At 39.6% G+C, this 13,170-nt stretch overlaps 1 protein-coding gene across 2 annotated transcripts in view; it reads left to right on the top strand.

Moving 5' to 3' along the window:
* HDAC9 (histone deacetylase 9) overlaps window positions 1-5,419 on the top strand; it is a 283,155-nt gene extending 277,736 nt beyond the window's left edge. For both annotated transcript variants that reach the window (XM_075143616.1, XM_075143615.1), the window contains one exon: window positions 5,380-5,419. In XM_075143616.1, coding sequence (XP_074999717.1) covers window positions 5,380-5,419 — 40 coding nt within the window. The remainder of the gene's footprint in view (window positions 1-5,379) is intronic.
* Window positions 5,420-13,170: the final 7,751 nt, after the last annotated feature.

The raw sequence follows: 13,170 nt of genomic DNA, 5'->3' as shown, positions 1-13,170 counted from the left end.
GTCATAAAGCTTCACTTAGCATTTCACTATTTGGGTATCTACCTCAGCTGTGCTGAGTAACCTGCACCTACTTGGCCATACCCCACATGATCTGCAATCACAGCCAGGCTCAGGAACTGAAGAACAGCTTCCCCAGGTCAGGCTGCAGCCTTGTCTTGCCCACCTTCCTCTTGTGCCCTGGTGGTGGGTGCGTAAGGAAGAGAACCAGGAGCAGAGGAGTTTGAGAGCCAGCCTTGCCCTGGTGAGTCAGTAGATCTCAACAGCTGTATCTGACCCATCCTGTGTAAAAGCCGCCAGGATACCTACCCAGGCATCAACTTTTCAACACTTTTTTTGAACCAACTTACACCTTTGGCACTCAAGCAGTGAATCCCACAGCCTCATCAGGCATTGCACTTCTGTTTTCTTTGCTCTAAACTTACTAACCGGTAAATTCACTGGGGAACCCCTAGTTCTTGCATTGTAAGAAATAAAGGCAGCCCTTTTCTTACCCATAGTCTCTGCCCCATTTCTGGTTTTAAAGGCTTCAGCTGTCTCAAGACTCTGTATTCCTCCTGGTATGAAAATAATTTCTTACCTCTGATGATTCTTGCCCCTCTCTGTGCCTTTTATAGTTTTCTTTGAGGTGGATTATGAACTACATGCAGGACTCCAGGTGTTGAGCACACTGTGGATTTACATAGTAGCTTCATGTTGGGGATTTTTTCTTGTTCCTGTTGCTCTCTGCTCTTCTACCATTAACTCCAAGCTCTCAGTCATAGCCATCACTGTGTATAAATAATTAAAGCTGTCCTTCCCCCTGTTTTGTGTATTGTGTGTTAGTTTGTGTTTGTTTACCTTCTTTTCCACTCAGAAATGGTGTTATGGGCTTTAGAACTGACTTGTATTGGTAATTTGGCATCATCAACAAACATTATCACCTAAATCTACTGGTAGTCTGCCAAGTCTTTTTGAGATGCTCTGGAGAATCCCTCCATGGTGAAAATTCACCAGTATTATTATCCTTTTCCTACTTTTGGTGGCTTGTTAATCTATGAGGGGACCTTTTCTCACAACCTAAGTTCCTCAAAGCATTTGAATAAAATTGTTGGAAGACTTTCTTTGCACTGGGATATCACTTGAGCCCTCTTCCTTGATTTCCTTCAGAAACTTCTAATAAATTTGTAAGGCTTGCTTTCTCTGTAAGTGTTAAGACATAACTCTTACCCAAATTACTATTACCTAAATGCCTACTAATTCTAACACTGATTATAGCTGCTTTCAATTTCCCCATACAGGCTGACTGTATCTCCTGTAGTTTCCGAAAGGGCAACTGCATTTCTTAAGTTCTCTACCTCTTGCGTGGAGGCTGAGTTAAGCAGTAGAATATGCTCAAAAATTATTTCTTTAGCAACATCATAATTGCATTCCCCTAGAACTCAGTGGACAAATATCATCTGCTCTTAGCAATTTGGCAACGTTTAATATATCAGTTTGTTCTAGTGCTGATTCAGTTTAAGATAGTTCATCTGCAAATAATAAAACCTCCCTGACACTTCTCTAGTGAACACAGATATAAATAATTCATTTTGCGTTTGCGGTCTACCTTCCTTGATGCTCCTTTTATGCTTTGATCATTTCTTCTGATGTATTTTGAAAGATCTTTTTATTATTAGTTTTTATGCCTTTAACATGTTGCTCTTCAGACTCTCCTTTGGACTGCCTCATTGAGGGTTTACATTTAACTTGCCAGAGTTTATAGTTTATTTAATTTGCCTTATTTGGACATTACTTCCTCTTTTGAGAGTATACGTGTAGTTACCTTATTCTGCTCTTAAACGATGATGGTTTTTACTTTTAGTTCCTTTTTCTTTGATCCGTACAAAGTCCATTTTTACTAGGATATACACTTACTCCAGATCTCTTATATGATGTCTTTAGACACTCTCCGAATCATCTCCATAATATAGAAATGTACCTCTTTCTCCCCAGCTCTCTGCTACCAGAGGATCACTTTTCAATTACAATGATCTTCCCTGAGACAGCTGAGTTAAATTAGGAACAGATTATGGCATAAAACAGCCATACCACGCCAGAAAATCTATCTTTTGTTCAGCAGTTTCTGTGACTTGGAAACATACCTTGAATTTTTATTTCTATGTGTGTGATGATGTAGCTATGAGGAATCTCTGTAATTCTAATTTTAAAAATAAGGTAAGAGAAACATTTACTTTTTTGGATGATGTACAGGGTTTATCTATATTCTTAAATATTAACTTTTTTTTAAAGTGTAGATATGAACTATTTTAAATAATATTCTCATAAATAATATGGTTGCCATTTATTCTCAACTGCCACAGAACAATACTTAAGATGTCACATGTTTTGCCAGATTTTATCCCTATGGTAGGATTTTTGCCTCATCTATTTTTTTTGTTTTAAGATTTAAACAGAATTGTTTTGTTTAGTGTTAACTGCAAAGAGACTACTTCATTCTGCCTTAGTGTGAATTACACATATAGAGAGCTATAGGTGAGCACTTTTCCCAGCACACCAAAATAAACACAGTGAATCAAGAGGGCTCTGCTCCTAGGAACTTGCAGTTTAAATGAGCCACAGCGAAGCCTTTATGAAAATCCACAGTTGTGGTTCTACAATCATTACAGTCCCAATCGGTGTCTTCTGAATCTGCTGACCACAGAGAATCAGTCTGGATCAGACCTGAGCTCACAGCTGCACCTCTGAGGAACCAGTCGGAGCATACAATATGGGATAGGCTTTTTTGCCTGTTTTATGTTTTTATGCCAACTTCTTGAAAGCTACAGGAGGACTGACTGAACTGATATAACTAACAGTGACATAACTGAAGTAACAAAAATTTGGCCTGTCAGATTCTGCCCCCTCGATTTTTTTTTGAGAACTTTTGATTTCGGCAGAATGGGTATATATTGGCTCACCACTCAGTGTTATGGGACTACGGTGTTTTTCTATCAGTGCTAAGGGCCCTAAAACTTTACTGGCGCTCACACAAAACTCTGGCCTAAGCCTTTGTCCCATAAAAACGTATGTTTTTAATGATAAGCCATTGGATAGATCCAGTGACTTCTCTGACACTAATAAAATGAAGTTAAAGCATACATAAAGTCTTCAAAAGGAGACTGAAGAAGGCTGGAGAGTACCCACACTGAGAGACAACAGCTGGATTCGCCAGGGCACCCTAACCTCCTCTCCTTTTCCAAAAAGGACCTTGTATCTGGCACTTGCATATAAAAATTTCTATTGGTGCTTAGGCTCTGGCTGATGCAGAATATTGGCATACTGTTGGAATACATTGGAGTATATTAGAATATAGCACTCAAGTTCAGTCCTGGCACTCAAGCACACTCGTCAGTGAAAAATTGCCCAGGACTAAAACCCTGAATAAGATAATCCCTCAATTGTACTATCGTCATAAGAATGTCAGTCCCAGAAGCCAAATACATGTGAACAGACTGTTGCACGTACTGCTTCCCTAGATCCTTATAAATAACCCAAACCCCCACTTTCACTTCCAGAGGTTTTCCAGAGCTCCACTCCTTCCTGCTCTGCCAATCTCCAGTTGAAATCTACTGACAACTATTTCTTCCCATTCGCTTACTCACAGCAGAACCTAAAAACTGAACTGTTATCTGCTTCCAAATTATCCTCTTTCCAGGCAGCCCCATAAGGTCCTGGATGTTTAACAAGGGCTTATTGCACTTTTGCGTGGTGCCGCAGGACATGCAGGTCTTCCAAAAGTGGCTGGAGAAAGTGGAAGCGTGTGGTCAGCACAACAGCAACATACAGCATCAGTATGAATTCTCCACATGGTGCATTATCCTTTATCCCACCTGAAGACCTCAGCAGCAGGCTGGGCTCCATCCCACCCTGGCTGCCACAGTGCGGTCTCTGCTGCAAGCCAGAACAATGCAAGAGGGGAAAAAGAGGGAATGCAAGAGGGCTTCACTTCGCCTCTCAGGAACGAGGGAGCTACAGTGGTTACTGTACATAGGAAACATTCTCCACCATGTGGTGAGGAACAAAAGATTTGAGATTTATAGATTAATAATCTTTCAGGGTCAATAACCCTTTGCAAAGTGATTAGTCTGAAAAACATCTTCTTTTTCATATATCATTCATCTGACATTTTTCAACATACTAGCTGTGGTCATTCCAAATCATAAAGGAATAACCTGTATAAAATCATTTAAAGGCACACTGCTGAATTTTTCATTGGGAAAGACTTTAATAAACTCCAGATTCATTTAAAATTCTCTGGCTTCCTTGCTGAATAAACTACCAAAGCCCATGCAAGCCCCCATTAATTACTTTTTTTTTTTCCATGGGATCTCATGGGTTTGTACTTTCTGAGGTATGTTTTACTAAAGCCAGTTATTATACTGGCTTACAAGATTTAGCTGGTAAATGTCTCTTTTATTTATTAATTTGCATTTATTTTTTGCTCTCCCGTCATTTCAAAATTGCTTGAAGTGACTATTTTTAAGGAGGTCTTAAGATTATTTGTCATATGGTATTCTTCCAGACTGAGATGAAAAAAGGTTTATGTCCAAATTCTTATGCTCTTCAATAGCCAGGTCTCACTGTGACCTCAGAAGCTTCCCATTTTGTAATTGCCAGCATAATCCTGAGGTGTAGTAGGTTGTCAGATACAGGGAATTACAACACTTTACGCCATCTCAGCATATGTCCCCACTGTTTTCTTACCGGATGTCTTAAAGAACTCATCTTGCCTAAGCTGAATATTTCTCAGAGACTTTCAAATAAAAGGTATAAGTATAATCTGATTTGCTATTATTAATAGATACCTTCTCTATGACAGTGATCTGCTGATCAAGTTCAGAATTTGGTCTCAGAAGTTGCAGGCAGGCAGGCAGGCAATGCATTTGTGAAAGCACAGAATCAAAAATCAGAGGACTGAAGAAGAACCCCAGAAGAAACACTGCTAGCTACTTGGCTACTAGGGAACTATTTCGCTTTAATCGTATGGGCCTGCTTGAAAAAATAAATGCATGTATTTTTAGTTGCAAAAGCTCGTAAAATAAAAGTATCACAGCTATTTTTTTCACAAAATTATTTGACTCTGTTGACAGAAAGCATGTACATTTCTGGACAAAAAGTTATAAAATATTCTGACATATTTCAATATAAACAGGAACATTTTCAGTGATTGCTTGGATCTAAAATGTTTTTCCACTTGACATTTGTTTATACTTCCTAGGAAAGAAACTCTATTTATGGATAAGTGAATAACACAAATAAACATCAGAGAGAGCTGAAAAATCAGCTTTGATTATGCATGAAAATCTACAATGTCATTGTGTACTCTTGTGCCGTATTCTGATTGCCTGTTTATTTTTACAGAGCTGCTGGCGAGCCCATGGAAGAAGAGCCAGCCTTGTGAAGTGCCAAGTCCTCCCTGATATTTCCTGTGGGTGACATCATTGTGTATCCCCCCAAAGCACCCTCAGACATGTCTTGTCTGCTGCTTGGGTGGCACAGATCAGATGGAACATAAACACTGGGCACGAAACTCTGAATAGCAGCTTCACTTGTTCTTTGGATGGACTTGAAAGGGCCCTAAAGATTCCTTAAATGTAACCGCTACAATTCTAGAGTTACAGTAAAACAGGCTTGGGAGAAAGAGCCTAGAGCATGCTTTTTATATGCTGTTTGACCCGCTCACCAACATAAATTGTGAAATAGAGTGTTACAAAATTCTACATGATAGATTATAGATACGAGAATTGCAACAGCCAGCAAAATACTCAGTAAACTCCATGAATCACTTTCTGACACTTTTTACTGGGTAGTTTTTTTCATACTGAGTTAAATTGTTAATAGAATTTGTTTTCTTTGCTCTGTGTAATGAAAAAAAAAAAACAACTTTATTTTACATGCCATTTTTTAACCCCCTGTAATGAGTTCTTAGCTGAATAAGTGAAAGGTGTGTAAATTGCGATGAGGGATTTTAGCTAAAGGGAAAGCACTTCTTATTGTACTATAAATCCCCTGAAGTACTGTGCTTGGTGTGCTTTATTTTCTTTTCCCTTTTCCCGGCCATCCCTCCCCATTTCATATGATCTTTTCTATCACAAAAACACATTCACGATTCTCTAAAACGAGTGATCTTCTGCCTTTAAAAAAAAGTGCTGTACCCGCCGTAGTTGACAGTAGCTCTCACCAGATGTGCAGCAGAGATCAAGTAGTCTCTAAAAAATGGCTGGCTTTTCAAATGTGCTTTTAGTTTGTTCTGAAATGTTTCTGTGTCCTGACTCTAAGAGCAGCGATCTTCAGTAACTGTGTGCAGCTCATTTGAAGCTCAGGTGTTTCTGTGGAGGTTGTGTTGGGGGTGTTTTTTACAGGTCGTCATGTGAATACGAACTGATTCTTTTATGTAGTCCTGCACCAAGAGAACTGATGTTGCTTAAGAAGCTTCAAAGGGTTTAGGCTTTATTTTAGATCCCCAAAGTGCAGCAAGATCTCCCTGCAACGTGACTTTAGCTGTTTAATTCTATGTTTGAGAACGTAACATAGAGCTGTGCCTTTAGCTGATAATGAACGCTTAAACTGTTACACGTGTTGCCTTACCGTCGGAGAAGAGATAGGGCATGTATGTAAGACTACTTCAAATGAACAAAACTCTGCTACAGCAACTTTTATTTTGTTTACAACTTTCTCACCTAATGAACCCTGGGAGATACCTTGAAGTATTCAACTTGCAGTATTTGATAGCTCGCTCAGCTTTTAAAAGCAAGTGATGTTCATTTTTATATATTTTCCAAACTCAAAAGATATATTAAAGCCATAAGTGAAGACTGTCATGCTTTTTATTCTGAAATCTGAAAGGAACCTTAATTAAAACAAGATTTTGGGGAAGGCCATGATATGAAAGATATGGAACAATATGGTTTCAGTTATAGGCAGACTCAAACCTGTAAATCAAAGATGAAAGATTTCACTCAAATAGAATTATATAATTCTCTTTTGTTATGCAGTCAGACTATATCTTTCATGCATTTGGGTTTGTTTACGATTAGCATTTTAATTTTAAAGACTTTTATTACTTATACAAAAACTCTCTGCTACAAGTTAGAAATCTGAGGCATGCTTTGAAAAGAGAAATCTAAAAAAGGAATGTCATTTCCTATAATATGAAGTAAACTTTTATTCTGAAAGGCTTACTCTAAAATGGATGTATGCCCCTCAGAAAGTGAAATAAAATTCTACCCCCCATTTACAAACCAAAATCATGCTCATTTTAGTAATGCAAAGAGTCCCAGCAGGCTAAATTAACTCCTGGTGTAAGCCACCTTGCCTGACTTTGGGCTGTTCTGAAGGGGTTGTTCACATGACTAAAGCAATCAGGAGTTCATCCTGTATTTTCAGCAGACTTGTGATGGCAATCTTGCTTGCCATTTACTGTAATTTTCTTGTGGTCATCAAAGAAGTTTCCCTTCAAGAAAACCAAGGACCATAGCCGATGAGTTGGGTAATTTGTACAGCTTTTCACATTTTGAAATAATGGCTGCAAAATTTTAATTGAGTGCGTAGTAAGATCTTTTTAAAATTAACCCCATAAATGCAAAATCTGCTTGTGTCCTTAGCTTGCATGAAACTGAATATGAATTGCAGCCTGAAATGTAAGTTACAAACTTTACCAATTAAAGCCTATATTCTGGGGTGGAAATCAGCTAAAGCTGTCCTTTGTAGCTGGAAATGCTTTTAAAATGCAAGAATAATTTGAATTAAACCACATTATAAACTCACACTTATGCATTTGTACAGGCGTACTCCCAGGCAGACATCTAGACATGCTATTGGTTACAGTTAGGATCATTTGGATAAGCAAATGTGCAAATAAACTGCACACAGATTGTGTCCAGAACTCTGTTCTCACTGAAGTCAATAGCAAAATCCTCTTTGATTTCAATGGCAGACTGATCAGGCCCTGCTTTTTTTTTCCCTTTAAGTCCAGAACACCATTACTTTTTGATTATGTCATTACAAGGCACCGTACAGCCCTCTGGGAAATGATCGAGGCTTATGGTGAATATCAACACTTCCTTCAAAGCAGACCTGGGCCTTCTGAGAGGGCAGTTTCACTTGCTGCTGTTTTCTTCTCACAGTATTTTTTATTACCATCAATAGCTCCCCATGGATTACAGTTAAAATATCTCCCAGCCATTTTAGACATACTTCCAGGGAAATATTCACATAGACACTCTTAAAAATGCCCAGTTTTAGCTGGATTCAACAACAAATTCCAAGAATTTCACAAAGATGCACGAATTGCATGTTTCTCCATTTCTAATGTTCAAATTCAGAGCTGTTTTTGAAGAGATGTCACAGTCTCATGTCTCCCACAGACCTCAGTTTAGGCTAGGGAGATTGACACCTCTGAAAATTAAGTCCCAGATATTTCAAGCTGGCTGCCAAACTATCTACATCTGAGCTTAGGTTACTTCTAACAATGAGCTGAAATGGATAAACAAGGTGGGGTAAATGATGGTTTCTGTGAGTGATTCCACAGAGAAGGTGAAGCTGAGGAGGTGGCAGAGAGCCCTGGGAGCCAGGATGACCCTCTGCCTGGTGCTGGTGGCACGGGGGCTGCAGGCGGGCGGGAGGACATCCCACAGCACCGTCACCCCCAGGCTGCCATTGCCGTCAGCAGCAAATCCTTGCCTCGCAGGGGAAGCGTGCAGGAATTTGCACTCTGCCTCTGGATCAAGGTGTCTCTAAGCCACCAACCTCCAGAATGAGAGATGTCTCAGCAGCAAGTACTGCTAACATGCTTGCTCCCGTTCAGATTCTTCCCTAGTGTTAGGGACTAAATATTAAGCTCAGTGGGGCTTTTCTTGCATTCTTGTATTTTTCTTGTATTCTTAGGTCATTAAATACTTTTCTTGTATTCTTAAGTCCTCAGATTCATAGTAGAAACTGAAAACTAAAAAGTGATATGACTCAGGATATCAAGAACATAATTATTTTTATCTAGTTTAATGCTTTTACCTGGGCTGGAGAGGGAACAATGATGAACAGTAAATCTCAGAACTGCTAAAACCTAAGAGTGTCTTGCACTTCATTTTTGGACTCTGTGTGCAGGAATTCTATATATGCTCATTTGGCTTTAATATAATCTGCAGCAGTGAAGTGCTTGTTTATATGATCCTTCTTCAGGCGAAATTCCTAGCAAGTAATCAATGTTCATGGGAATTTTGCCAGTGTAAAGATGACAGAATTACTCCCTTTGTTAATTATGTATCTTCCTAATTTTACTTTCAGTGAAAATGAAGTAACTAATTCCAGGCAAGTGAATCTGAGGAAAATAAAATCATGAAGCTATCTTAAATAAACCTCATAAAAGAAAAAGAAAATGTAAACAGCTGTTATGCAAGCAAAGATGGCTGTTTCTTTACTTTGTAAAAAAGTCAACAACATGCTGCCAGCTGAATGAAAGTGGCAAAACGAATCCCTCTCTAGAGTATGTGGTATTTGAGTTGGTGTCTTATCTAAGTGCAGCCTCCCTAAAAAGCTGAAAGTCATAACCGGAGATGAAATATTAGAAAGGTTTTGCTGCAGCCAACACCAGAGGTCCTGTAGAGAACAAGAATGTAGAGACTGACTAATTTGTGTAGACAGACAGCAGGACACTTTCGGGGCAATGTGTCTGGGACGAAGAATTAGAGGGAACTTTTCCAAAGGCACTGATGGCTGCGAGGCAACTAACTTCTATTAGCTTGCAGGGGCAAGGAGATGCCCAGCGAGCATTTATTCTTTGGGAGATGCCCCCTCCGTCCCACACGCATGCAGACATGAACCTCGCTGTACAATTTTTTGTCCTAAGCAGCAGCAGCCAGGTGTCCTGCCCTGACGTCCATGCTGTGCGTTTGCCCGAGAAGCCATCAGCCCCTAGCAGACACTTCATAACGTGACTGATAGGGGAGATTTTTGTCATTTTTTTTTTTTCTCAGTAGTGGCCTTTCCAGAAGTGTAGCAGTGCACGGTTGTTTTATTTTAAAAGGTCACAATAGAGCTTTGTGAACAATTCTACTTTTTTTTTGTTTTTACAGACTCCATATGGAGGTAAAACAGAATATGTACATGGGGAGGGGGGGAACCTGCTGGGAAAGAATTTCTCTTAAATCAAGTTTCTGCTACCTGCTTTTCATCCTGGATTTGGAGGAGTGTGGATTCTAAATTATCATTTAAGCTTTTACTTTGTCATGTCACTCGCTTTGTTTTTTTACCTATAATTGAATTCACCCTTGTAACATATAAAAAACCACCAAAAAAAAAAGTCTGTTTTTTCTGACAGATGCCCCTGCCCTTGGTGTGGGAATGAGAATAGCTTATCTTTGTCACTTCTAGCAGCAATTAAATGTTTCATTTTTGTGACAGATCCAAACTGGAGTGGTATTTTACGAGTACGATTTAGCTGGCTGTCTGCTGATTGTTAAAAAAAGAAATTGTGAAACTCGCATTCCTCTCTAACCTCAAAAGGGACCCATTTTGATTTTAACAATGTAATATTTTCACTTGATCCAAAAGGTTTTTGTCCCATGACATCTTGTTACTAGCTCAGTTTTAGTCTCTAGCAAATAACCCACCACAGAGAGCGAAGACCAAAAAGGACATTCCAGCAACTATTAATTATATCTCTTCTGCACAATCCTTCATCCTGCTCTAGTGCCATGCTCTGTGGTTCAGCATATTAGAAGAGTTTAGAGTAAAATATAAATTGTTCTGCGCCATCAAAGATACTACTATTCGGATGTTAATTAGCACACTGTGAGTTGGGCTGTAATTTATAAGGAAGACATGCTCCTGTGTGGATGGTCTAAAGGCAAGTGAGGCATGAAACTGATGGCACTGGTACTGTGCAGTGAGAGTGATTCTGTGCTAAGATCTCCACACATTATCCCCTTCCTGACGGTACGCCTGCATGTCCAGAGGCACAATTGCAATAGCAGAGCGGTAGGATGCCCTGATTCAAAGACCACTGAAATCCCTTCTCTGACAGGCTTTGGGTAAGATCCGCGAAGCAGCTAGAGAAGAAACCTTAACTTTGTGCTCATCCACACAGAAACTGTAAAAAAAGCGCAGATGCAGATCTGAACTCGGCCCCACATCCCTGTTTCTGATACGAAGTGCCAGTTCTGCTTCTAGAAAAGTCTGTCTGAAAGAGCATTGACACCAGTGGATATATTCTATTGACTTCAGCGGGCTTCAGGAGGGTGTATACATCATGTGTTATGGGAACAGGTTCATACTCATATCTCTTGCTGCTTAGTTTACGGCTGTTTTAAATTTCTTGATTGGCTTAATATTCCAAGTTAAGATGCAGTAGGAAAGCATAAAGCAATACCTGGTGAAGTCATAACTAAAGCTTTCAAGGCAAACTTATTGCTGTGGGTTTTTCCAACACTGACTTTTTGGTCTAGGGATGCACAGCTGAAATGTCTATTTTTTTCTCGGAAAATTGATGTTGTTATCTGTTTCTATGATTAAAAAACAGTCCTTTTGCTCAGAGCACTACAAGTTTATCTGTAATTTGCCTTTCCAAGCAGATCAGATTGTAAGGGATAAAGCATCAGCGGGACCAACCCAAAGGGCAAAATTTTTAAACGTCAATAGTAATATTTCCACAAAAGTAAAAGGAACCTGTGGATTATTGTTATTATTCCTGATACATTTTTGTATCTGAAAGCATCCAATGAATAATGTTAAGTAATATTGTGCTCCAAAACGTTGTTGATTATATATATACGAGCATTGGATTGGCGTGAAATAGTCTTCAACTGAGTTGTTAAAATCCCTTTTGTTTTGTGTTTTGTATAATTCTTTGGCTATAGTCTTGTCCTAGTGTGAATAAAAGCTATTTGAAGTAAGCTTGTTTGATACTTTGAGCTGCTTTTTTGCCTGTTTTTTTTTAATCAGCGCTAAAAAGAAGTGGAGCTTTGAACATGCCACCCTGGTTGGATCATAGGAATCTGACTGTTAAAATATAAAGGGCGGAGCATGGCGAAGCTGGAGTGCATAAAAAAGGAACCACAAATGTTAATGTAAAAGTAATGTTACATAGCAGGCTAAAACCCACACAAAGCAGAGCATTGCAGAGCTCCGGCTTTAACACCAAGCTCATATTCTATAGTTCCTTTGGCTCATTGTCCCGAGGCGTTGCAGAACACATAATTCTCCTCCCAGTGAAACAATTTAAATAGTACATGCGCTGTTTTGAAAGCTGTAAGGCCCCTACTTTGTGGGAGGTGGGGAATATCCAGCACACTGCAGCAATACTCTGGACCATGGTACCGCGCCAGCCGTGCTGCTGTAAAACTCGGAGCTGTTACGCTGATACAACAGACCTGTTTTGAGAAAGGCACCCCGCAAAAGCTGTGCAGTGAGGAAGGACTGTGTGTGCTGTGAGAATACTTTGATCACTTGCACGTCGTCAAAAGTAGCTCACAGATTTAGGTCTCTGAGATTGCTCCGGTGTGTGGAGCTTCATCCACCTAAACTTGAAAGCTGAGCGGGCAGAAGGGTAGCTGGAAAGTACAGGCACTTGATTTGCACATGCAAATCCCTACCTCCTGGCACCCCTCCAGAGGTGGATTAAAACCAAAATGATGCAAAACAGCACCCTATAATTTTAGCTTTATTTCATTCTTCAAAATAACACATCTTTTTCCTTTTGGGGGAAAAGGACTCCAGCCCCAGAAACCCATAGTTCCATTCCAATCAATAAAATATTGTTTGAAAATTTGGACATGTAACATGTAATTTCCTTGGCATATTTCAAAGACGTTCCATGCCCAGAGGAGCTTAATCTATCCAGTCTATCTATCTGCTTCTCTGCTTTGCTTGTTTCCTGTGATTCCATTGTGATAAATTGCAGAGCCCTGTGATAAATTGCATTCATCATGTCTTTCTGGCTGCCTCACCTGCATTTTGTACATTAAACCTTCTCCCCTGGGACTACTTCTAGCATTCCAACCTTGTGAGAGGCTCCAGCTAGACACCACTGCTGCTTTAAAATCAACCTGCCACAGAAATGACCCTGCCTTTGAGAAGTGGAGTGGGTTTTTGGAAACCTTCAGGCTAACAATGCTTCTAGGAATCTAGTGTAGGTGGGTGGGAGTGAATTCTTCCAGA

The sequence above is a fragment of the Calonectris borealis genome, chromosome 2, assembly GCF_964195595.1.
Source record: "Calonectris borealis chromosome 2, bCalBor7.hap1.2, whole genome shotgun sequence".
Taxonomy (NCBI): Eukaryota; Metazoa; Chordata; class Aves; order Procellariiformes; family Procellariidae; genus Calonectris; species Calonectris borealis.
Note: the sequence above shows the minus strand (reverse complement) of the source record. Positions and strands in the feature narration are given on the sequence as shown.